We start from the raw sequence: 26,054 nt of genomic DNA on the forward strand, positions 1-26,054 counted from the left end.
AAGGTACGCCTCCGAGAGGTCTATGGAGGCCAGGAAGTCGTTTGGGAGAATCGCTTCCTTGATGGAGCGTAGGGATTCCATCTTGAACTTCTTCTTCCTGTCAAACCTGTTCAGATGCTTGAGGTCCAACACTGCCCTCCAAGAGCCGTCCCTTTTGGGAAACAGAAACAAGAGCGAATAAACACCTGAGCATATTATTATTATTATTATTATTTTTGCATCAAGGGTACAGGTTCGATGGCATGGATCTCCAGAAGATGCTGAATCACCTGGTTCATTCGCTCGTGCTTGTCCACCCTCTTGGAGTGCAGGGTGACCATGTAACTGTCGGGTGGAAGGAACAGGAAATCTATGGAGTAACAGTGAGAAATGGTGTCCAGTACCCATTGGTTCCATGTGGTGGACATCCAGGTAAGGGCAAACTGTGAGAGCCTGCCCCCTATGCGGTAGGAGTCATTGTGTTTTGTTGAGTGGGGGAGCAGGATTGAAGGTTCTATTACCTTGGTTTCTGTGTGCTCCTCTGTGGCGAGACCTCCACTGGGGTCTGCCTGACCCCCTGAAGTTTTGACCTCTGTAGTCTCCAGACCTGAAGGACTTGGTCCCTGTGGAATTGCTGCTGGGGATGATAGGATGAGGCAGAGGGGCAAAAGGGCCTCCTGGGCTCCCTCCGTGTGTATGGCATTGCTTTCTTTTTATCCCTCATCTCAACTAGGACTGGATCCAAGAACGGGCCAAAAAGATTGGATCCTGAGTAGGGAGAGGCGGTGAGAGTGATCTTTGATTTGGGGTCCACTTGCCAACTCCTCAGCCAGAGGAATCTGTGTACCGATGAAGGGTAAAAAAACCCATGCGGGTAGCTGCCGCAGGAGCGGGGAAGGCTTCCGTTTGGGTGGCTGATTGTGTCCCCCAGGGCGCGTTGGCGCCGTGCTCTAAAAGCTGGGGAGGCCGTGAGCCTTCCAAAAGAGAGCCAGCTAGGAGTTCCTCTGCATGAGCGCACTTCATAGAGGATCGAGGCGACCGGGGCCAGAAGCATCCGAATCCAAGCAAAATGAACTAAAAGGGAAAGTGAAAGCCAATTGATTGGATTAGAAAAGAAAAAAGACTGTTTGGTATAAATTTGGTAAAAAATAAATGAAAAATGCTCCCTTCCCACCCTTGCTCAATCTAAGATGGGGAAGGGGCAGAGAGAAAAGAAGAAAAAAGTCCAGGGAACTAGCAGTCAAAAGATCGTTGCGGAGAGAGCAAACTCTCAGTCCTGCATACCACATGCAGACAGGGACGGAACTGGGGTTTTGGAGCCCTCTGGTGGCAGGAACTAGCAAGTTTGACTTCTGACCTGTCTCACGCATGAACAGTACCTAATCCCAGTAGTGATGAAGGGAAAATGGGGTGGTTGCTTCTTGACATGAAGCTATTAAAAAGACAGATTTGCTCTTAGGGTAGTAATCTGGCAACACTATCTACAAGTGTTCCAGAACAAATTCCAGTTTCAGAAACACAGTTAAAGTATACGTATTGTTGATCACAAACAGGCATCCACAAATCCACGTGCCAGCTTGCTAGAGGAAAGTGCCCCTGGCTCTCTGGCAAGCAGGACACCCAGTACCACACCAATTTCTTCCCCAGAGGTCTCATTTCCAATGCAAATTTGAGAAGGTGAGGAACAGGAGAAATCCCTTTTGAGCAGTAGGGGAGAACTCCCACTGTTTCCTGCCATCTTCATATCCTAGTGCAAATGAGAGAAGACCGGTTTCTCTTCTAAGCCTTTTGCCTGAGTGGTAGAAAGGTTGGCTGACCCCTGGTCATAAACTCTTGGAAGAATACTATGCTAATTATTTATACTATGTATTATTTATAATATTAGCTTCAAATACTAATATTTTAATAAGCTGGAAAAAAATACTAATATTCAGTAAATTGTGAATAATACAATACAAGTTTATAGATGGATTTTGGTTGTAAAGAATACATACCTGCCCACAGAACAAAGTGCTTTGCATGTATAGCATTGGTTTCCGCTAAGGTTTTCAAGGTCATACAATACAATAACGCCATCTGAACCACCTGATAACATGCTGCAAGAAAACAAGCACGACCACAATTCAGATATGCCATTGTCAAATCCAGTAAAAAGTTAGTCCACAATTAATTAGGATACCTAAAAAGGGCACCATACTTAACATTTTTGTACTTTGTAATAAAAGAGAGTATAATGTACATACTATCGTCCTTCGACTGATTCAATATCCAGAGTGCTGATGCCACTTCCGTGGATCCTTTCTATATCTTTATCCTTGTTCAACTCCAAGCTCAATACCCTTTTAAAAAAAGGTTAACTGTTATGAACAACCAAGTTTTAACACAAATTCTAGCTGTTCAAAAACTGCCAGTGTCAGGTCCTCTACGACCACTGATCTTTTATTTTGCTCACTGAGAAGCTCTTCAGGGCTTAGAAAACCTGACATGACAATTTAGTAGAATACTTTAGGTGACATTTAAATCTGCATCAAACAATCAGAAACGTTAAATGTATCCAGGCATATAATGCTAGAATTGCGGACAATGAAACCAAAATAAATCTGTGGTTTTATATCACACACAAACTTATTTATTTTAACATTTCTATAGTTCTCAGTCTAAAATATATGAGTTGAGCACCAATTCTATGCAGGTTTTCTTGGAAGTAAGTCACAATAAGCTCAGTGGGAATTGCTTCTAAGATTGCAACCTTTATTTTCAACAGCATAAGAACATAAGAATAGCCCTGCTGGATCAGGCCAAAGGCCCATCTAGTCCAGCATCCTGTTTCTCTCCCACAGTGGCCCACCAGATGCCTCTGAAAAGCCCACAGGCAAGAGATGAGGGCATGGCCTCTCTCCTGCTGTTGCTCCCCTGCAACTAGTCTTTGGAGACATCTTGCCTCTGAGGCTGGAGAAGGCCTAAAGCCATCAGATTAGTAGCCATAGAGAGACCTGTACCCCACGAATTTGTCTAAGCCCCCTTGAAAGCCAGCCAAGCTAGTTGCCATCACCACAAGCTACGGAGGAGTATTCCATAGATTAATTATGGATTGTGTGAAAAAGTACTGTATCTTTTTTGGTCCTAAATATCCTGGCAATCAGTTTCAAGGGATGACCCCTGGTTCTAGTGTTGTGTGTATGAGAGAGAAATGTCTGTCTATACATTCTCTCTAGTCCATGCATTTTTAACTCTCTCTCCTCCATTCATGATTTTATAACCTCTATCATGTTTCCCTGTAGTCGCCTTGTTTGCAAGTGAAAAAGCAGCAGATGCTGTAGCCTTGCCCTAGAAGGAAGGTACTCCAGTCTGTGGTAATCTTGGTTGCCCTTTTCTGCACCTTCTCCAGTTCTACACCTTTTTGAGATACGGTGACCAAAACTGTACACAGTACTCCAAATGTGGCCACACCATAGATTTGTATAAGGGCATTATAATATTTATTTATTTATCTTTATTTGTTACACTTATATACCGCCTTTCACTAAAAACAATCCCAAGGCGGTTTACAAAAGTTAAAAAACATATAATAAAAAATGATTTTTAAAAGTTTTAAACTAAAAATATGACAACAAATCTGATTTAAAATATATAAAATACAAACATAAAAACTATACACAGATAAAAACACACAGAAGCAGCAATAAAACAATCATTATTAGTATTAGTATTATTACATTTATATCCCGCTCTTCCTCCAAGGAGCCCAGAGCAGTGTACTACATACTTGAGTTTCTCCTCACAACAACCCCGTGAAGTAGGTTAGGCTGAGAGAGAAGTGACTGGCCCAGAGTCACCCAGCTAGTTTCATGGCTGAATGGGGATTTGAACTCGGGTCTCCCCGGTCCTAGTCCAGCACTCTAACCACTACACCAAGCTATTGCCAGATATGCATAACTCTAGGCGGTGTACACAATTAAAAACACAACAAATATAAAACAGAGTAAAAACAATTAAAACTTTGTCAAAACCTTTTGAAATTCCAAGTATACAATGTCAATCAGATCACCTTTATCCACATGCCTGATAACACTCTCAAAGAACTCCAAAAGGTTTCTGAGGCAAGCCTTGCAGAAGCCATGGTGGTTCTCCTTCAGCAAGGCCTCTTCTATATGTTTAAGAGTTTTGTCCTTAAGTATGCTTTCTATCAATTTACCTGGCACAGACATTAAGCTAAACAGCCTGTAATTTCCTGGGTACCCCCTGGATCCCTTTTTGAAAACTGGAGTTACACTGGCTACTTTCCAGTCCTCTGATACAGAGCCTTACTGTAGGGACAAATTACATATTTTGCTAGATCAGCAATTTCATATTTGAGTTCTTTGAGAACTCTTGGGTGGATGCCATCTGGCCCTGGCAATTTGTTAATTTTTCAAGACAGTTTAGATAATCTCTTGTCACCTCAAACTGACCCAATTCAATTGTGTCTTCATTTGAGCCTTCAAGCCTGAGAAGCTTAATTCAGGCATGGGCAGAATCCTCCACCATGAAGACAGATGCAAAAAACTCATTCAGCTTCTCTTCAATCTCCATAGCTTCCTTAATAACCCCTTTCACATCCTCATCATCTAAAGGTCCAACCACCTCCCCTGCAGGTTTTCTGTTTCTGATATATTTTAATGATATATTTAAAGTAAAGATATAGCACCCTAGTGTGGAAAAAAATAGCAATAAATCCAAGGTCCCCTAGCGGCCAAAATTAAAGACAAAAGGAAACTTCCTTCTTTGGTGAGCCCATATTTCAATTTGCAAAAGTCTATACACCTTGAAACAAATCATTAACTTTGTCTCCATCTCTGGATATTTCAGACATATAGAAGTATGTCTGTCCTATTTATGCTTACTTGGGAGGAAACCTTTCAGCCTAATAGGACTTACTTCTGAGTAAAAATCAGCGAAGGCTCTGTCTTCACTGATTAGAGGACTCTCTGGTTATTAGTTTGGCCAACCAAGAACTGTTTTTTAAAAAATTTAAAAGGTGTAAGTTTACTAGGAATTCATGAAAAACTGATTTGGGATATTTTAGAATACCTAGTGATTTCACTTTAAAGGTGTTTAAAAGGTGGCAATCCTATAGCTTTTCCTAAAAGGAAACTATTGCAGTCAATTATTGTTAACGATTCTTTGGATGGAGAGTTAATCTAAACTTCATCTTCTCACCACTGCATCTGGCTGTATATAAAGTACTGACTTTCAAATGCTTTGCAAATCAATATGAATGTATGCAAGAACATAGAATCTCCGAAGTACACAAAATCCATTACAATGTTCAGTTCACTCCTCAGATAATTATATCGGAGGAGTGAATTGAACTCCTTTCCTACACTTTGTTCAGATTGTCATTTGGGATCTTTTTTCCTTTTACTTCCTTTATCTCCAGTGAAGATGTAACAACAACAAAAAAACCCAACCCCACACTTAACAGAAGTGTGGTTGTTCACTTACATTAATACACTCGGGTTAACATGCTGTGGTTTGAAAAATCTGAAGACGTGGCATTTCATATAAGGTGCTTTTGATCTTATAGTATGATCCTACTTCAAGCACAATGTCTATCCCTATAATAGATAATACTTGGAAATAAGCTCATTGACAAATGTGGGAATACTTTTGCATAAACCTATAGAGCACACCAGCCTTATTTACTAATTGGAAATGGATTACTTACAAAATGCCAAGGGCTACACTCTTCAGTTTCCAGTTTAGTTCATGCAAACTTTCATTTTCATTAAAACCATGACATTCTCCTATGGAATTCAGGGTAGCATTCATGGTGTTATTTTACTCTTGTAACCTCTACAAGGTAGAAGCCCTTTTCAGACATCCAAAATATGTGTATACTCAATGTGCAGTGGTGCGGCAGTATCATGCCCCTTGTGCACACCCTCCCCCCTCAATTTATTAATCACCTGTGTGCACAGAGACTACACACATTGACACTCTGTGTTCAATCAGGGAACCTGGTCATCAATTACACATATCAAACTACTCTGGGACGAATATGACACTGAATGTAGGTAACAGAGGGTGCAAGGTTGTGCCCTTTGGCTGCACCCAACAGGCATGTTAAGCATAACCTGTGAAAGAGTCTATGCATGTACAAACTAATATGGAACCCTTAAATAAGAAAAGTTTCTGATTGCACACACATTCCCCAGGCACATACTGTTTGTACGCTTGTAGGCTCTTTCAGAGGTTATGCCAAGCGCACATAGGGAGCGGGGCCAGCGAGCACAACCCTCTCTTGATTACGCGATCACATAACGTGTGCATACCACTGGTACTCGTGTAGACTCGGTGCACAGAGGCGGGGAGCAAAGGGCATGATTTAACTCCCCGCCACTCGTTGAGATACTGATACTGGACGTCTAAGAAGGGTGAGTGATTTCTCCAGAGAGCTTCCCTGGCTTGCAGAGGAGAAATGCAAGCTCAGGTCTTGTCAGTCTGAAGCCCAGCTCTGGGGACGGCTCCTGAACGAGAGTACTGGGCAGTGCATCAGTCCTGAAGAGGTGGACCCCGGAGCTAACCTGCAGCCGTCGCCAGAGAGCGTAGAGCGACCGTAACTGAAACGGCCTGATCCTAACTTAGCCGGGAAAAATCCGTTTTACCTCCTGGTAGACTCAGCCCGGCGAAGCCTCAGCGGGTCGTCCAGACCTGCTTGACGAGCAGACATAAAACCCAACATACTATAAGGGAGTAAATCGTGTCCACGGAGCGCCCCCAATTTGGAGACGACCCAGCGCTAATTGGCTCCAAGCACAGCAGCCTTGACCATTAGCGAGCCGTGTTATTTAGAAGTCGTCTGCGATCCCAAAAGCAAGCTCCCGGTAAACAGAATGCGCATGAGCAGAGGTAGAACGTCGTAGGAAGGAAGTACAGGGCAGAAGAAAAACAATCTAGACTCACGTACTCTCGTAGTGAGGAATTATTATTATTTTGGCTAGTAATTTGTTTTCCACTCTTGGAGAAACCACTCTGCATCACACTGAGAGTCAATGCTTAGGGAAACTACTACGAGCCTGTACCACAAGATATATTCACGGCTTGCAGAGATTTCCATTTTTAACGCTATGATCAGCGTACGTGCCACCTCTCTCGTATTCTTATCTCTGTGGGGAAGTAAAGGGGCTCGGGGCAAGCGCGTGCACGACATGGGGCTAGGGGGCGTGGCTCCGTCAACGGTTCCTCCCGGGAGAGGCGGGGCAGAGTGGGAGGTGACTCGCTCCGACGTGGGTTGTTGCTTGTGGGGCGCTTTGCCTTGTTGAGGGGCAGCCGAGAGCTTTCGGCTGACGATGAGCGGCGGCGTGTGGCGCCTCATTCGCTCGCTAAAGCTCCGCGCTCTCGGTCCGGAGAAACAGCGAGTAGGCACCGACTATCTCGGGAACACATATTATCGGATCCCGAAGCACAAAACTTGGGCAGGTGAGATCCGCGGAGGAGAACTTCTGAAGGTGCTAGATAAAGAAAGCTCCCCGCTCTGTGCCCCGCGTGGAGTAGGCCGAAGGACCTCCTCGCTGCCCCTAACACGCGTTAAAAGTTTCACTTTCCCCGTCGGAATGAGTTGTAAGCTAGAAACCAAAGCCCCCCTTAATCCGCCCAGTATCACCGCATGATGGAAGGGGGCGAGGGGGTAACTCTTCATCAAGGTTAAGGCTGTAAGCCGTTCTTTGCACATCTACCTGCTCCTGATGAACACTGTGGTGGTTACTTCTGAGTCAGCATGTCTAATGTTATTGTTAGGGATCTAGGAAGCTGCTTTATACTGTGTCAGACCATTAGTCTGCCTAGCTCAGTATTGTTTACACTGACTGGTAGCGGCTGTCCAAGGTTACAGGTAGGAGTAACTCTCAGCCCTGCCTGGAAATGTCAGGAGTGAACCTGGAAACCTTTGCAAGAAAGCATGCAGATGCTCTTCCACTGAGCTGTGGTGCCGTTCTCTAAAAGGAGTACCTTAGAGTGCTCACATGTAGTCTCCCATCCAAATGCAAACCAAGGCAGACCCTGCTTAGGCAAGGGGACAACTCATGCTAGCTACCATAAGACCAAATAAAGTGAAAATTTATTTATTTATTTATTTATTACATTTGTAAACTGGCGCAGGGCCCTGTGGTCAACACCGACTTGATGGCACACTTTACCTTTACACAATGAATCTCGTGGCACTTTACAACAAAATAAAATAAAATAACTTAAAACATTTTAAAAATCTCAACTAATATTGCATTTTAAGTAACATTAATTATGCTTTTGTTCCCGTACACCCTTTTTAATGAATGTCGAAGGTCTCAGACTCAATCCCTGGCCTCTCCAAGGAAAATAACCCTGTTACAGGACCATGGAGTTTTATTGCTGTGTTACAGTCCTATAACGTTGCATATGCATTGCAAAGAAATAGGTGTATTTTCCCGTTGTAGTTTTGTACAAGCTAGAAAAGACTGCTTCCCCCTGCCGGTGGCTTTGTGTAACAAACAGCTTCAACCTTTTATTTACATTTTGAATGCAATGCCAAGCTGAAGCATTTTACCACTGTTGTAGCGGGTAATCTGGAAAGTGCCCAGGACCGGCAGGGGTGAGGAGAAAAGCCTCTTTGCTCCCAGCCATGAAACAGTAAGCAGCAGCTTTCTGTGGCTTAACTTTAAAAAGTTCTCTTATTTACCTTTCCCCATGGATTCCAAGGAATGGGGCCCTCACTCGGTGGTAGAGCTGCATGCAGAAGGTCCTAGGTTCAATCCCTGGCATCTCCAGGTAGGACTGAGAAAAATTCTTGCCTGAATCCTTTGGGAAGCAGCTGCCAGTCAAGAGTACTGAGCTAGGTGGACCAATGGTCCAACCTAGTATAAGGCAGCTTCTTGTGTTCTTATGAATGTACAGATACTCCTGAGATTTGTAGTCCAACCGTTGTCCATTCTGAAGGTTGGGCCTGTTTGCTTTAGGGATGTATACAAAATGGTTCGTGCATTCTTGGGAGGTGTGGGGGGGTTCCCTTTAGGGACCAGGGAGGGTGTCCTTACCTGCCCCGCTGCTTTTGCCCCACCGGCACGCTCCTGAACCGGTTCAAATGCTGGACTTCTGAACCAGTTTGGCACTCCAGAAAAGGACCACTGAACCGGTTCTTGCACATCCCTAGTTTGCTTTGCTTTGATTCCCCCACAGGGGGTTTCATTTTGGACCAAAAGGGAGTTGAAGTGAGCTGAACTCAATACAGCTATCCAAAGCTTCAGAGGCCTAACAGGCACACTTGTAGCTTCCAGTTATTGAGCTCACAATCAGTTGCAAACCTGAGTTGGCCTCCAAAATGTGTGAAATGGTGCTACATTTGGATTGTCACTCATACAAGCATTAACTTTTTCTCAAGTATGTCCACACTGTTGCATATTCTCAGATTTCTCAGCAAGTTAAACTTGTTAAAAGATTAGTATGACAGTGATTAAATAGTACAATTCCATCATGCTTGTCCCAAGAGAAACATCCAGGCTAAGTCATTTACTCTTGGATGACTTCTGAGTTGCCACTCTTGAAACTGGATGAGCTGGAAGGTGGGATTGGACATTTAAGCAACCATGATTGATGACTCATTTCCACTATCTCAGTCAAGTATTTCACTAAAAAGGGTAGATTTATCTGTGTAATGCATTTTTAAAAAACTGTATAGAATACTGTCAGAGCTCCACCATGGCTTTTCTGCGTGATGAATTGGCCTTGCTATGCCAGCCTGTATTGATTCTTAAGCTATTCATATTTCAGTAATTACAAAGCAAGTTCCTTGTACAGTTTATGCATTTTATTACAACATACATTCAGTGTGAAATAACTCTTCCTGTTTGATATTATGAATACAAAAATGGCTAGTCATAGTAATAATGAGAAATTACATTGCAGTATAAAACATGCTAGATATTTTATATATAGTGTATATCTTCTAATGAAAATTGTAAATGGTGTGTGTTAAAAATCTTATTAAAAATGTTTCCAGATAAACAGTATCTCACAAGGAAAAAATGCATCTTCATGATAGCAAATTCAAGCGTAAAGAGAATGGGTGGGAACTTCTACATGTAAATGTAGATTATTTTACAGTACTTCTCATTGTAATGATCCTTTGAATGCAGAGTCAAAACAAATATATAGATTTATACTTTGTACTTAAATAAGATAAGGTTTTCCCGCACAAGTTTTTAGTCAGTGCTATTCTTGTAGAAGGTTATTCATTTATAATGTTAACTTTCAGTAAGAACATCCTAAAATGTTATCTGTTTGGGATATTTCTGCAATCTGGCTATAATTCTGTGTGTGACTGTGCGTGGGTGCAGTCCTACATAAGATAGCAAAAAGTTCTTGTGTTTATAGACTGAAGTTTGCTAATGGAAACAGTGTAACTATGGTAAAGCAGGATCAAGATCAATACAGTATTTACAACCTGCTACCTTAGTTTACAGAGCCACCTAATGGCACAGCGGGGAAATGACTTGATTAGCAAGCCAGAGGTTGCCAGTTTGAATCCCCGCTGGTATGTTTCCCAGACTATGGGAAACACCTATATTGGGTAGCGGTGATATAGAAAGGTGCTGAAAGGCATCATCTCATACTGCACTGGAGGCAATGATAAACCCCACCTGTATTCTAACAAAGACAACCACAGGGCTCTGTGGTCGGCAAGAGTCAACACCGACTCAACAGCACACTTTACCTTTTACCTTAGTTTACACACTTAACAAACATCTTCCAAAAGTATTGAATTACCTCACCCTTGCACCATAAATGTAAATATGTACTAACTTCTTGTGTTTGTTCCTTCTTCTAATATCAACAACAAAGGTTATGCATTTGGTAGAGTCCTGCTGATGGGTATTATGTGAGCCTTGGGGTGAAGTTCCACTTTGTAGAGGTTCCTGGTAATTTTTAATAGAGCATGTAGGATCTGATCGGATAAAATGTGATGTAGTTCTGCCAAGTAACAAGTTCCTATTACAGACTGTCTCATTGCCTTTCAGGCTAGGAAGATAAATCGGTTTCCTTGTCTTCCTCTCGGGTAATCTAAGGACCTCTCTCGGGGTTAAGAGAACATCTTCTTCGCTATGAATCCCACCACCTATTATCAGGGGAGATTCGTCTGAGGGTGCCACTGGCTTGTCTGGTGGTGACTCAAAAGCAAGCCTTCTCTGTAGTTGCCACCTACCAGGGCTTAGGAATATGTGTCCACACTAGCTCCCTTAGCTTTAGTGCAGTGGCTGCTTGGAATGCCAAAGCTAGGTCCTTAGCATTTAGAGCAACTCTCACAGACGACCGCCTCCTCCCACCCCCACCTCTGGCCTGAGCAGCATAAATCACTCTTGCACAGTGTTCACTCTAAAAAAATTTCATCGGGGTGCAGTTTTATTCTGGGTGACAGTATCAAGGCAATGTGTGCGCATGTGCATTGAGAGTGCGACCTTCCTGAATTAACCTGAGTGGGGTCTAAAATTAATTGAGCAGACATCAAGAAATGTGTGAGCATGTGCACCCCTTAGAGGGAACACTGCTCTTGTACCCATCTCAGATGTAGCTCTCTCTGCTCCATTGCATGCATCGTGTGCTGGAGCAGGTTGAGGGTCAGGTCCTGCTGGATCCACCCCTTTGTGGCCCCAAACTGCCTGAGGCTGCTGGCAGTCTTGACAGTGTGATATGTATCAATAGCTCAAGACTTCTTGTTGAGCCTTCCTTATACTTAGCATTTTGATATTAAAGACTAAGATATCCCATTCATTGTCTTTTGATCATTTTTCATGTGCTATGACAAAGCAAGGGAGTTTCTTATTTTTTCTGGTGCTGGAGCTCATCAGATAGGGTTGTGTATTGAGCATGCTCGAGACAGGACCTTATCTCCATACCATTGTCTCCCCACACTCATGGAACCAGCTGTTTCCAGCAGCATCTGGTGGCGCAGCCCCTGGTGGCGCAGTGGTAAAACTGCCGCCCTGTAACCAGAAGTTTACAAGTTCGATCCTGACCAGGGGCTCAAGGTTGACTCAGCCTTCCATCCTTCCGAGGTCGGTAAAATGAGTACCCAGAATGTTGGGGGCAATATGCTAAATCATTGTAAACTGCTTAGAGAGCTCCGGCTATAAAGCGGTATATAAATGTAAGTGCTATTGCTATTGCTATCTGGTGGGCCACTGTGCAAAACAGGATGCTGGACTAGATGGGCCTTAGGCCTGATCCAGCAGGGCTGTTCTTATGTTCTAACCCTTTGGTTCATCTTTGGATGACCCAGGCCATTCATCATCTTCTTCAGATAAGGGCAATAGAACTGGTGCCATTGACGTAATCATGGCAAGGCATCTACTCGCTCTTGTTTCTTGTACCAAAGGAGAATGGTTCATGGAGAGCGGTCTTAGATCTCAAACACCTGAATTGCTTCATAAGGCAGAAAAATAGGATGGAATCCCTACACACCATCAAGGAGGCTATCTGCCCGAACGATTACCTGGCATGGGTGGATCTCCTGGAGGCCTACCTCCATGTGCCCATCATCCAGGATCACAGGCATTTCCTTCAGTTCTGCTACAACACCAAGCACTACCAATACAGGGCACTGCCCTGCGTCTCCTCAGCACCCTGGGTCTTCATCAAAGTCATGGTGGCAGTCATTGCCCACCTATGCCTCCAGGGGGTGAGCATACTTAACTATTTTTAGATGATCTTCTGATCTGGGCACCATGCCTCCGTCATGCTCGGGAGTATGTCTGCCGCTCAGTTTGCTGCCTGCAGGACCACAGCTTTGTGATCAACACGGGGGGGAAACCACTTTCAGCTGTCCCGCTCCCTTCAACATCTGGGAGCTGTCTTCAACATGGCCCAGGACTCAGTTTTCCTCCACCCGAACAGAAAGGACAAGATAATCTCCCAACTTCTCCCATTAATCTGGCGTCTCACTGTAGACCTCATGCTGCTTTCTCAAGCCCTGAGGTCTGTGGTGATGTGCATGGCATGCACTCCATGGTCCAGGTGGCACTCCCGCCCTCTACAGTGGCTTCTCCTACCACACCAGGACAAGATCATGACTTCCACACACAAGCACATCAGCCTCCCCTTCAGTTTCAGACAGTCCTTCCGGTGGTGGCTCTCTCCAGCACTCCTCAAAGGGCTTCCTCTGTCAGAACCCTCCAGAATCATGGTCACAATGGATCCCAGTCTCTGGTTGAAGAGCCCTCTATCTCGACCAGTTAGCCCAGAGTTGTTGGTCCCAGGAAGAAGCTTGCAAGAGTATCACTTGGCTTGAGCTACACGCAGTCAGACTTGCACTCCTCTGTTTTCACCATCTAATACATAGGAAGCACATCCTGGTCTGGATGGACAATGTCATGGCCAAAGCACCACATGAAGAGACAGGGCGGTACAAGGTCTTAAGTCCCTCATGGCAGAGATTGACCTCTTCCAGTGGGCAGGAGTTCACCTGACCTCGATCACTGCCAAATGCCTGCTACATTATGGAAAACTAACAGACAGACTGGCTCAGCAGTCAGACGATAGATCTGGCCGAATGGACACTGCACCAGGAGGTCTTCCAACAAATCAGCGAAGTATTTGGAAAGCCTCAGGTGGACCTCTTTGCCTCCACAACCAGCCGTTGCCACCTTCTCCAGATTCCAACTGCCCACTGGCCCAGGTCCCTGCTCTATGCCTTTCCTCTGGCCATCATTACCAGTGTCCTCAAAAAGCTGGTCTTGGAACAGGCGGGTCTCAGTGGCCCCGCACTGGCTGCAGAGGCACTGGTTCCCCGACCTCCTCAACTTGTCAGTTCGCCTGCCATGGTGCCTTCCCCTCTAAAAGGGCCTTCTGTCGCAGGGGCCCCTACTACGCCCAGATCCCGGGTGGCTGCAACTGTATACCTGGAAGTTGAGTGTGCCAACCTAGTTGCTAAGGGATATTCTCACCCAGTACAAGATACCATCCTGGCATCCCGCAGACCATACACTTACAGAATCTATCAGGCAACTTGGGCGGCTTTCTTCATATGGTCTAGGAGACAACACCACGACCCTCTCCATGCAGGAGTTCCTGAGGTTTTCGCCTTCCTCCAGTCAGGCCTCAACCTCTACCTTCGACCTAACACTCTCAAGCACTAAGCTTCTGCGCTTGGCATGTCCCTATCTGATGAGCTCCAATAAAAGGGGGAAAGGAACATTGGCTTACCATGAAGGGTTCTTTTCCCCTGTGATTGGCGCTCATCAGGCCTACCTGCATGTATATAGTTGTGTTTTACATCAAGGTGGTGCTCCTTCAAGGGGGTCCTCCTCCTGCATTTCTGGGTGGAGGCAACTCCCAGGGTCTTGGTGATAGTTCTATCCCTGCATGTCCCTCTCTACTATGCTTTCCTTACTAACCATGGTTTAGTTATTTTCCCTTTATACCAGGATTTCGTCCTCTACGCTCTTTCAACATGTCGCCGCGCTCTTGCATCAGTCCTGGAACTGGGGCTATGGTGCCTGCAGCAGCAGGAAATTGGTGTCACATGATCCAGTCCTGTCTTGAGCATGCTCAGTACACAACCCTATCAGATGAACTCCAGTCACAGGGGAAAAGAACCGTTCACGATAAGCGAATGTTCCTTTCCCAAACAGTAAACTTTGATGATAAAATTGCGGCAAAATACCTTTAAATACTGGTAGCTATAATGCACTATAATGTCCAAAAGGGCTGTAACTGATGATTGGCGTCTTTGAGGATATATTTTTTGTTCACAAAACACCAAATTTGCAGGTGTTCATAAAAAGAAAGGGCAGTGTATGGTGCGCTGTGTTTCAAGAGTGATTCCTACCATCTTTCTCTCTTCTTTTTATCACCACTGAGTTGGTAGGATACAGTAGGGACCAACTGCAGCAGGCAGCCCGTCATATCCTGCTACTGTGTTCTCTTTGGGCTGCAAAGCATTTCCTGCTTACTTGGAGAGGAAGCACCCCTACTAGGACTGTAGGATCCTATTAGTGTTTGCAGGTGGTGACCTTTTTACCCCAATTGGGACACACACAGCTAGGGACAGTAGGTAACCATCCATCTTTGCCTTGCATTGGAAGCAACTTAAAAGGATAGTCACAGATCCATTTGTCTAAGGATTTTTGTTGGATATAAGTTAGTATGCTTTTGTAATAATGTCTGACAGAGGTTTGGAAGAGAGATCTTAACCAAATATCTTAACTAAAGATATAAACTGCCCTGAACCACTTTTGGAAGGGTGGTATAGAAATCAATCAATCAAATAAACAAGCAAACAAACAAAGTGTGATGAAAGATCAGAACAATCAGTGACTGAATTTCTTGTTTGAAGACTTCTTAATGTGAAGTCATGTAATCAGTTGAATTTGCCTAATGGCAACATTTCTTTGGGTAAGCAATCACCCATCTAATATATAAGTGCTGCTCAGCTAGCCAGTTCTGCAAAGAAGACTGATTGGTATCTTCTTCATATTCCAGGATCCCCCAGAACTGCAGGATCATCCAGGCTATCCCAGATAGAGGCCTCTTTTTGGAGTCCTATTTTAAGCTGTGTGTGTACAAGAGTGACATTGAAGGTAGCAATGACTGATATCTTATCACGCACATGCTCTGACACCTGCAGGAGCTTTCCCAGATGGGCATCTTTACTGTGGCAGGAAGTGCCTAAAGTTCAGCTTGTCTTGAGTACTGCACCAAAGTGCTGCTTTGTATCCTACTTTCCAGTAGGCATTTGAGATCACCCGGCATTCCATGTGTCCGTGTCCCACCCCCCACCCCCAATCAACTTCACAACCCCTGGACCAATATGAACTAAATTGTGTACAGTTGTAGAAAACACCATAGGAACACCTCAACGGCATAGTTTGTGATGATGTCACAGCTGTAGAGACACATAGAGATGCTCAAATGGCGTAATTTGTGCTGATGTTATTCAGCCTGATTCAAGATGGCGGACATGTAAACTTTTGAGGTGCAAGTGGGCTAACTTGTGAACTGCTTAACCGATTTGAACCAAATTTGCTACAGCTGTAGGGACACATAGGGATGGCCCAATGGTCTAGTTTGTGATGATGTCATTCACCCCAATTCAAGATGGTGGACATGTGAACATTTGAGGCACAAGAGATCTAACTTGTGGATCTCGATTTGAACCAAATTTAGTCCAGTTGTAGAGATAGTGAAAGGAAAGTAGGCAGATTAATTCTTTCTAGAACTTTTTTATTACATATAATGCACAGTAACTGCAGATCATCAGAAGCAAAGCTAAATAATGCAATTGGCTGTATGAACAGCACCTGGCTGTATGAGCAGCACCTTCTGTCATTGTCCTGATATCAGTGTAAATAGTTCCCTTGTATGAACTCCTCCCCCAGCCTAAGTGTAGCGAAGCTGCGTCCAATCTCCATTTGGAAAAGCTCCAATAGTTGTTGCTTGAGGAGGAGCAAGCTCAGTGACAATCTCTTCCAAGTAAGATTTGACTGTTTCACTTCTTTCGGAATCTTTTAGCCTTTTGCTTGTGGAATAAGAGCCATGACAGCCACAATTTTTAATGTGGTATCCGTGTTAGAGACAGACTGTTCCGGTTGACTTGTAAGTCTTTTAAAGTTGCTTTAGTTCCAAATGTGAGACCTGGCATTTACATCAAGTAAATCAGGCTGATAGTTGTTGAAGGTTGATTATTTTGTTGGGCAAGAGTGGTGAAAGATCCAATCTGCCATCATGGGTCATGAAGTAAACGGGGGAGTGGGGAGGCCATAGCTCAGTGACAGAGCATATGCTTTGAACGTAGATGGAACCAGGTTAAATATCTGGCATTTCTAGCCAGGGCTGAGAGAGACCCTTGTCTGAAACCCAGGAGAGTCGCGGCCACTCTGTATAGGCAATGCCAGGCTAGTGCTTGACTCATGATACTCAGGTTTTCTTATTCATTTTGATTTTGAGGATACTGAATATGCTATTCTTTTGCATTTTGGTTGTTAAATTTTGATTATTTCATTTTTAGTTATTTTTTTAGTGAAGAAGAGCCATGATTTTTTCCCTTGCCCATTTTTTATCTTAACGAATGTTTTACTTTGTTTTTATTCTGTTGTAAACCGCCCAGAGACGTAAGTTTTGGGTGGTATAAAAATGTTTTAATAATAAATAAATAAATAAATAAATAAATAAATAAATAAATAAATAAATCTTGGAACACACCAGGTGTAAATTTTTCCATTCAAATATTTTTAATAATAAAATGTATTTTCAGCACTTTGTGGTTATTCCCCTACCCCCACTTTTTTTTTGCTTAGCAAGCCTACCATGGAAGGGCATACAGTTGGTGCCCCCACCAAAATGGCTCTATTCCTGGTGAATGCTGTTCTTCAGACTTGAAAAGCAACTGTAGCATAGCTTCATATGACAAAGCATTCAAGAGGACATAGAAGAGAAGTGGTCCTTTAGATACTCTGGTCTCAAACCATTTAGTGGTTTAAAGGCAGGAACCAGCATCTTGAATTCAACCCACAGATTAATTAGTAACCCTTGATGAATTCTCTCGGAATTTGAATAAACCCAATAAATTTGTCTTATCCCAAGGAGACAGACAATGGACACTTGACAAAATTACCTGATTTATTGAAGGACATTGGGGTGGCGTGGGGGGGGGGGCTTCTCATCCCCTTTACAAGTAATATGCTTAGAACAGAAACAGGGCTACCTGGGACAAATAAATATTTTATTAAATAACTCTGCCTCTGCATACCTAGTCTACTGTTTAATGGTTTAAAGGTTTACCGTTTAAAGGTTTCCTGGCACCTAGGATTTGTCAAGCCCTGCGGTAGCTGATGCAAATTGCATGAAATTCGGTTTATCCCAAGGAGCAATCTTGATGAATAATTGACTGCTAAATTTGTGTTGATTGATGTTTTTGAATGCTTTTCAAGGGCAGCCCCATGTAGAATACAATATAGTAGTCCAGTCTGGATGTCATCAGAGCATGGGCCATCTCCTGTGTAGGAGGGGTTTCATCAGGCATATCAGCTGAATCTGGTAAAAGGCTCTATTAGCTAGGTCCCAAAGGAAGCCCAGGATCAAGGAGAATCTATGGAACTGTGAGCCTGATATTTTAGGGGAAGTGTGACCCTATCCAGAACAGGTTGAATACTCATTCCCAGATCAATTGTAGACCAAACCATACCTTCATCTTGTTTGGATTAAGTTTCAGCTAGTTTACTCCTCCCGCACGTGCATCCTATATAGCTGCCAGACACTGGTTTAAGATTTTCACTGCCTCCGTAGGATCCATTGAAACAGACAAAGCCGAAATCTCTAGACAGTTTTACCTAGCAGTTTTATGTAGATGTTTAAAAGCATGGTGGACAAGATGGAACCCAGTGGCACTCCATAGGTCAAACATTAATGTGCTTTTTTTTTGGCCCATGATTACCAAATTGATTGTGTGTGTGTCTGATTAACTATTTTGAGCAGGTGGACAGATCAAAAGTTAAGGCAAGTTATGATGATGTTAACACATGGCAGGAGACTGTGACCAAGCCCCCAAATGTCCAGTTTGTCAGTTTTAGTTCCTCTTGGGGCAATTCAAAGGCATTTTTGGTATACGTGTTCTCATGCAACTGTAACCTCATGTTTCACGTGCAGTCATAGCAGGATTGTTTTGAAGCAGTCTTGTATAAGAGCTTGATGTGTGGCAGCATTTTCACAAAGGGGGGCACTTTTATACAAGTGATTTCCCTACAGGATGAATTGTGAAGTGTGAGCAGCTGATACAGTGTCCAAAACCTCACATTTGAGCTGGCTTTTGGACTAGATTTAGTCCAAAGTGAAAATTTCAGCCTCAGTTTACAAGTTGGCAATTTTTTAGAGGTTATTGAGAAGCTAGTGCCATCTGTATCTTCTTGACCTTTCTTTTACAGGAATAATTTCAGCTCTGGTACTGGTGTCAACACATGACACCCTTGGCTGAATGAGAGTCTGGTGCCTTAAGAACATAAGAACAGCCCTGCTGGATCAGGCCCAAGGCCTATCTAGACCAGCATCCTGTTTCACATAGTGGCCCACCAGATGCCTTTGGGAGCCCACAAGCAGGAGGTGAGGGCATGCCCTCTCTCCTGCCGAAACGGAATGTTGTAAAATTTATGATCAACAAAAGGAAGTACTTTTCATACAGTGTATAATTAATCAATGGAATTCTCTTCCACAGGATGTAGTGATGGCCACTATCTTGGATGACTTTAAAAGGGCCTTAGATAAATTCACAGAGGACAAGTCTATCAATGGCTTCTAGTCTGGTCTCTGGGCCACCTCCAGCCTCAGAGGCACAGTGCCTTTAAATACCAGTTGCAGGGGAGCAACAGGAGGAGAAGGCATGCCCTCACCTCCTGCTTGAGGGCTCACCATTGTTACACCCACCCATACTGCTGCTAGGTTCTTTGTATCTCCCCCTCTTTTCTCCAGCACCACAGTAGGGTTTCTTCTGTGCCGGCATACTTGGCTGGCTGCATTTGACTGAAGAACTCAAGCCCAGCATTGTAAAATAAGGCACTTGATGAAAATAAAATTGGGGATTTGAAATTAGAGGTTTACGTAGTTTTTATTTGTCTAGTATATTTGGTGACGAGTAGTTAAATAACATTTTGAAAGTCTGCAAATAGGAAACAGAAAAAATAGGTATCTTAAGCTTTCAATTATTTATGTAATATGCAGAAGAAATGAAAGTTTGTGTAACTGTTTTGTGTTTCTTCGTTGGCACTGTGCTTCTGGGGGGGAAACAGTGCTGGAAATAGAACCAGCAGAGGGAGTACTATCCACTTAGAACTACAGATTTTGCTTCAGTCCTCATCATTTGCTCGTCTTGCTCCTTTAAAAAAACAAAAACAAAACTTCCTTTCTGAAGAAAATAGTACTATTACATGAATGCACCCAAAACTTTATAAACGCCTAGGGCATTTTCCCTTAAACGGGAGCACTGGAAGTTGTTGTCATATCCAGTTGTGTAGTATTGTGGTTAGAGTGTTGGGCTAGGACTGAGGAGACCCAAGTTCAAATTCCCATTCAGTCATGAAACTCACTGGGTGATCCTGGACCAGTCACTTATCTCTCAGCCTAATCTACATTGCAGGATTGTTGTGAGTATAAACCCAAGCATGTATACTGCTCTGGGCTTTTTGGAGGAAGAGCAGCATTAAAATAGTAAAATAAAATATAAATAAATAAATCAGGCTGCAAGATTTCTTTGGATCTAGCCAGACAATGGACACTCAACAAAATTACTGAACGTGGTGACAGATGTTGCAGAGGGGGGAGGTAAATAGGCTTCTTTTCATCCCCTGTACAAGTAACATAAAACAGCAACAGGGCTGCATGCAGGAACAAATTATGCAGGAACAAATTATGAAGAATATATTAAATTACTTTGCCTCTGAATATCGTAGTCTAGGCACCATGGTGAAGTTTCTAGAGACTGTGGCCCTCTGGCACTTGGGGTTTGCCAAGCTTTGGGCCACAACAGTATCCTCAAAAAGAGGATGAAATGATAGTGAGAAGGGCTGTGGAACAACCAGAGGAAAGGCATGAGGAGTAGAAAAGGAGGAAACCATATGTGGAGAAGCATTATAAGAGGTAAAGGAACTGGATACAGAAGCAAATCTGTTTATTTTGAAATCAAGTGCAGATACACATAAAAGCAGTATCTAGAACTTTGCAATCTGATCAGGAAGCTTTCCATAGCTCATAAGCCTCTGTTTCAGTCTGTTCTCATGACTCTCACTTTATTTAAAATATTTATATACTGTCTTTCCAGCACAATAATATTTAAGGCAACACACAATAATAAACTAAATCATATAAAATGAATAAAATTCAGTTAAAACGGGAACCAGTGAAAATCATATTTACATATTAAAAGCCCACTAGAATAGATAAGAAATTATAAGTTTAAAAGCTTCCTTAAAAAGATAAGTATGTAAATATGAAGCCACCTTCATTGGTTCATCTAGCTTAGTACTGGGGCCTCTTATTTTCAGCAGGTCTGCAGAGCTTCAGACAAAGGGATGTTTCCCAACTCTGCCTTAAGATTCCAGGGCTTGATTTTGGAGCTTTCTGCATGCAAATCATGTGCTCTAGAACTGAGCATCTGAATTCCTGGTAGTGGAGGAAAGAAAATGACCTACTTTGAGCCACTTTCTGTTCTGCCGCCATGGGCTGAGAGCTCAGCCTGAATCCAATTCTGGCATGCCTTTGGAACACTTGCAGTGGCCTCTGAAAAGGTAGCCAAGGCTGAGCACAGGGACAGCTTGATATGGGTTGAGGTGGCTGAGAGCTGGTGCAGCCTGAAAGTTGTGAGAGTCACCTTGCAATCTGTCATCGAGTCACCTCTTTCTCTGCACAGTCTAGTTGGAGTGAACAGCATTGCTTTCTGAATAAGCCACTACTGGATCTGGATCTGTCTATAAATTCCCTGTGTGAGGTCCTTAAACGATATAACCGCACATGTTTTTACAAAGCTACTGATCATTAGTTCACGATAGAATATGTGCAGAATTGATTCCCAGAAATACGAGGTTTAGTTCAAAATGGTTTACATTTCTTTATGTTGCTTAGTGAGTTAAGGATGGACACTGTTGTCAATTGCTTGGACTGGCAGGAGGAGTTCTATAGATGTCAGAATGCATGCTGTGTAGAGTTGGTTGGAAGTTAGCTGTCAAGGAAGAAGCTGGGAGAAAGGGGCTCAAACTGAATCACAGTAAACTGTAACTGATTGTGCTTGAAACTGTATTTCTTGGAATGGGCCATCTTTTGTTTTCATTTTTCTTTGTGAAACAATAAATCTTCTATTTTTAAAAATATTTGGGCTAAATATTGGAATAACTCCCCATGCCTGTAACATCCCCCCACTGTCAAGGGCAGTAGATATTATTGTAGAGGACTACTGAAGGTAAACAGTGGCAGCGGATACAGGAACTGTCAGAGAGTGGTTTTTGCTCTCTCCTGCATCCCCTCAAACCAAATAATATATTTTTGTTTTATATATTTTGGAAAATATATTTTTGGGTTTTATAGTGCTGCTTTAATGTATGTATTGTAGTTAGCTGCTGTGCACCTTCAAATAGGGTGCAAAAAGCAAGATATAAATTTGTGTAGGTTTTTTGTAGAAAACCTTTTTGTACTGTTTCTGAAAGCATGTACACTCTATGCCCAGGAGGTGGCAGCATTGCTTCGGGAACTTTTATATTGATGGTGTGCCTGTTTTTACACAGACTGATTTTCTCTGAGCAACAGAGATTTAGTGGCCAGTGGGCTATTATGTCCCTTCCGTCCTGCTCTTTCTACCATTTTTAAAGGGGTCTAGAATTGCTGTTGTTAATGCATGCACATTGTTCTACTATTCTGCATATTGAAGGAGCAGTGTTTGTTGGAAAACCTGTTTTGCATACCTAAACAGCTGTAAATATTCAAAAATATTTCAGCACGCTGATAATAGCACACTGTCAGTCTTTCTGGATCAGACAGACCATTGTTCTCATGCAATCTTTACTATCCAATAGTAGAATTAGTGTGGTAGGAATACTGAAATATGAGATCTTCAAAGACAGTAGGGTGCTAACACTTTCCCTGACTCTCTCCCTCTAAATCAGCCATTGCTTCTGTCTCGAATGGCAGAGTATTTTGTTTGGTGTGACCCCTTCCTACTTCTTCCAAATGAAATGATGCAAATGACTGTATTCACATCTGCCTTTGCTGGCTGGTTCACCTCTTTCATTTTTTTTAAAAAAACTGTTTGGTGTACAGCTGATAGCCTCCTAATGGTGCAGCGGGGAAGTAACTTGCCTAGGGAGCAAGAGGTTGCTAGTTTGAATCGCCACTGGTATGTTTCGCAGACTACTGGAAACACCTATATCAGGTAGCAGTTTTATAAGAAGATGCTGAAAAGCATCATCTCATACTCCATGAGAGATGGCAATGGTAAACCCCTCCTGTATTCTACCAAATAAAACCACATGGCTCTGTGGTCACCAGGAGTCCACACCGACTCGATGGCACAACTTTACTTACAGCTGATGGCTTGGGAGACCTAACAGGTTGGTAGAACCAGTAATGCAAAGCTACACAACTTAGGTCCTCCAGCTGTTTTGGACTACAGCTCCCATAATGCCTGCCACAATGGCCAATAGTCAGGGATTATGGGAGTTGTAGTCCAGCATCTGCAGGAGGGTTGAAGTTGTGCAGCCCTACTAGTGGCACCAGTGCTGACATTTTTGTGTGTTTTAGGAAAAGAAAGAAGTGGGTGGGGGGCAGACAGGAAAAGTGACATATATAATGAAAAATTGGGCATGAGTTGGGGTTCATCATAGGTTTGATATTTGGAAAGGATGAAGGCTGCTGGTTTAAGTTAGCAGGCTATTACAATAACAAACCTATATAGAATTGCTGTAGGGAGTGAACACAGTCAAATAAGAGCAATTAAATCAGTATGATATCCACCCAGAGAAGCATGTTTTGGGTGGTATAGAAATGTAATAAATAAACTAAATAAATTAAATGATGTTACCCTCATAATGGATCTGTTAAAACGCTAATCTGTTACATTAAAATATGAATAATTATAGGATGATGATGATGATGGAGATCAATATGGCAATACTTTACTTTTCACAGGCCATCGCTTTTCTGTAACCCTTACCTCTCTGATCCTGCTTCCTTCTGCACATTCCTCCTCCTCTTGTAGAATTCTCTGCCACAAGATGTGGTGACAGCCAACAACTTCGATGGCTTTTAGAGGGGTTTGGATAACTTCATGGAGGAGAGGTCTATCAACAACTCCTAGTCGGAAGGCTATAGGTCACTTCCAGCCTCAAAGGCAGGATGCCTCTGAGTACCAGTTTCTGGGGAGTACTAGCAGGAGAGAGGGCATGCCCTCAGCTCCTGCCTGTAGTCTTCCAGCAGCATCTGGTGGGCTACTGTGTGAAACAAGATGCTCGACTAGGTGGGCCTTGGGCCTGATCCAGCAGGGCTGTTCTTACATTCTTTTAGTAGTTTAAGACTAGAATGCTATTTTGGAGAGGAGAGCTGGTCTTGTGGTAGAACATATGTATTGTCCCCTTTATTAAGCAGGGTCTGCTTTGGTTTGCATTTAAATTGGAGACTACATGTCGGCACTGTAAGATATTCCCCTGCGGGGATTGGGCCGCTCATGCAAGTTCCCTCCTTGGCATCTCCAGATAGGGCTGAAAGAGATTCCTGCCTGTAACCTTGGAGAAGCTGCTGCCAATCTTTGTAGATAATAAATACTGAGCTAGATGGACCAATAGAGTGCACTCCTAATGGCACAGTGGGGAAATGACTTGATTGACAAACCAGAGGTTGCTGATTCGAATCCCCGCTGGTGTGTTTCCCAGACTATGGGAAACACCTATATCGGGCAGCAGCGATATAGGAAGATGCTGAAAGGCATCGTCTCAGACTGCGCAGGAGGAGGCAATGGTAAACCCCTCCTGTATTCTACCAAAGACAACCACAGGGCTCTGTGGTTTCTAGGAGTCAACACCGACTTGACGGCAGGGTTTACATTTAGATGGACAAATGGTCTGACTTGGTAGAAGGCAGCTTTGTGTGTTCCTGTGCAATTGGATATCCACACTCTTCTTTTGTGTGTTCTTTATTTAGGGAGATGTGTGTGTTCTTTATTTCATTCGGAGCAGTTTAAGAACCCTGCTTTGATGGAAGTCTCTAATGGCAGAGTACTTAAATTGCGCCCCTCACTTTCTCAATAGCATTTTATTAGTAGTAGACAGTGATACCTGTGAGGGATGCAGTATGTCTAAAGATTATGAGCAGGATCCAGACCTCATGAGGGTAAGAATGTTTCACTCAAGCAAGGGGAGGAGGGTGGTTATTGGTGATTCCCCACTTCTTTCTATTGCTTCTGATGCCCTCTAAAATATATATCCCTATTGCACACCCCCGGACATGCTTTTGGGGGACATCGGAAAGAAGAGAGGATTGCCAAATTTAGGCCCCCCCCCCGGTGTGCCTTTCCTCCTCCTGCACCATTAGTCTGGATCCTGCTCTACGTTTTTAAATTTTATCTTGTGGATATGTTGAATGAACAGGACAATGGCGCATCTCTGAAATGAGGCTCTTTGTTCTTCAGTGTGACTCACAACTGTAGTCATGGCAGCTATTAAAATTCAAAATTGGGAACAAAAACTGTCTTGCATCACTCTCTGAGGAATGCATACAGAGTCTTAAAAATAGCTCTTCGAGTAAGTGCTGCCACCACTCATTTTGATATGCTGTTAATTCTGATGCCTAACAAATTTTGATAAATTATTTGTGGGTCAAAACAAACCAACAGTTTTGTTGGATTCTTCTTGATAGAAATATGTCTTGTCTTAAGTGTTTCTGATCACTCTCTTGTTGGTTTTTAATCTCTTACTTCAGGTTACCCTTCTGTCCAGGCTTGGTATGCTGTATCCTTTTGTCTTCATTTTCTTGAACTAGGCAAACCTGCTAGTGGCTGCTGAGTCAGCTTGATGTAATTACTTGGCTTCTTGAGAATGCTTCATTGGGCAGCTTTCATTCCTGGCACATTTCCTGATTTAAAAGTCCAATAAGGACTAGCTGTTTTGCCTGCAATGTGAAGAAGTGTCCAAATCTTTTCTTATGATGGGACTATGTGTTATGTTTTATAAGGGCTGCTGCCAAAGTTAGTATTCAAAGAAGCCTGTTGCTGAAAACGATTAAAGCACAGATGACTCCCCCCGCCCCCGAATATCAGATAAAATAGTTATAAATGGTTACTTTTTGTTAAGGTCAGGGTTGGGTGGGAAGTTGGGTTCCTAGTAATTCTGTGTTGTATGACAGAATACACCTTGTGGGCATATTTTGCTCCTTGCCTTTAATCTTCCTTTGGATTCTGAAACTTAAGATCTCTTCAGTTGTTCCTTTGTGATGCTCATGATGTGTAATCGTTTTGTTGTGTCTTGCTGTTGAGGTGTAAAGATAAATAATTTCTTAACATAAGACTGTTTTAAGTTAAATGTGCTTCATATTTCCAGAGGGGG

At 43.1% G+C, this 26,054-nt stretch overlaps 2 protein-coding genes across 11 annotated transcripts in view; one reads left to right on the forward strand and one right to left on the reverse strand.

The window, feature by feature from the left end:
- The window catches only part of ERCC8 (ERCC excision repair 8, CSA ubiquitin ligase complex subunit), a 63,113-nt gene extending 56,243 nt beyond the window's left edge, over positions 1-6,870 (reverse strand). For 2 of the 5 annotated variants that reach the window (XR_008315625.1, XR_008315626.1), the window contains exons 1-3: positions 6,627-6,865; positions 2,223-2,318; positions 1,974-2,075 (exon numbers count right to left, since the gene is read on the reverse strand). Coding sequence is in view for 3 of the 5 variants with exons in the window: in XM_053293041.1 (XP_053149016.1) it covers positions 1,974-2,075; positions 2,223-2,318; positions 6,627-6,703 (275 nt within the window). In the remaining 2 variants the exon portion in view is untranslated. Of the gene's footprint in view, positions 1-1,973; positions 2,076-2,222; positions 2,319-6,545 lie in introns of all 5 variants that reach the window. The other 3 variants (XM_053293041.1, XM_053293044.1, XM_053293043.1) reach the window with 3 other exon arrangements.
- Positions 6,871-7,151: 281 nt separating this feature from the next.
- Positions 7,152-26,054, forward strand: part of NDUFAF2 (NADH:ubiquinone oxidoreductase complex assembly factor 2) — a 105,371-nt gene continuing 86,468 nt past the window's right edge. For 3 of the 6 annotated variants that reach the window (XM_053293049.1, XM_053293050.1, XM_053293052.1), the window contains exons 1-2: positions 7,152-7,440; positions 25,432-25,453. In XM_053293049.1, the coding sequence (XP_053149024.1) occupies positions 7,311-7,440; positions 25,432-25,453 (152 nt within the window). In that variant the 5' untranslated portion in view covers positions 7,152-7,310. Of the gene's footprint in view, positions 7,441-25,431; positions 25,461-26,054 lie in introns of all 6 variants that reach the window. The other 3 variants (XM_053293048.1, XM_053293053.1, XM_053293051.1) reach the window with 3 other exon arrangements.

The sequence above is a fragment of the Hemicordylus capensis genome, chromosome 2 (genome assembly GCF_027244095.1).
Source record: "Hemicordylus capensis ecotype Gifberg chromosome 2, rHemCap1.1.pri, whole genome shotgun sequence".
NCBI lineage: Eukaryota > Metazoa > Chordata > Lepidosauria > Squamata > Cordylidae > Hemicordylus > Hemicordylus capensis.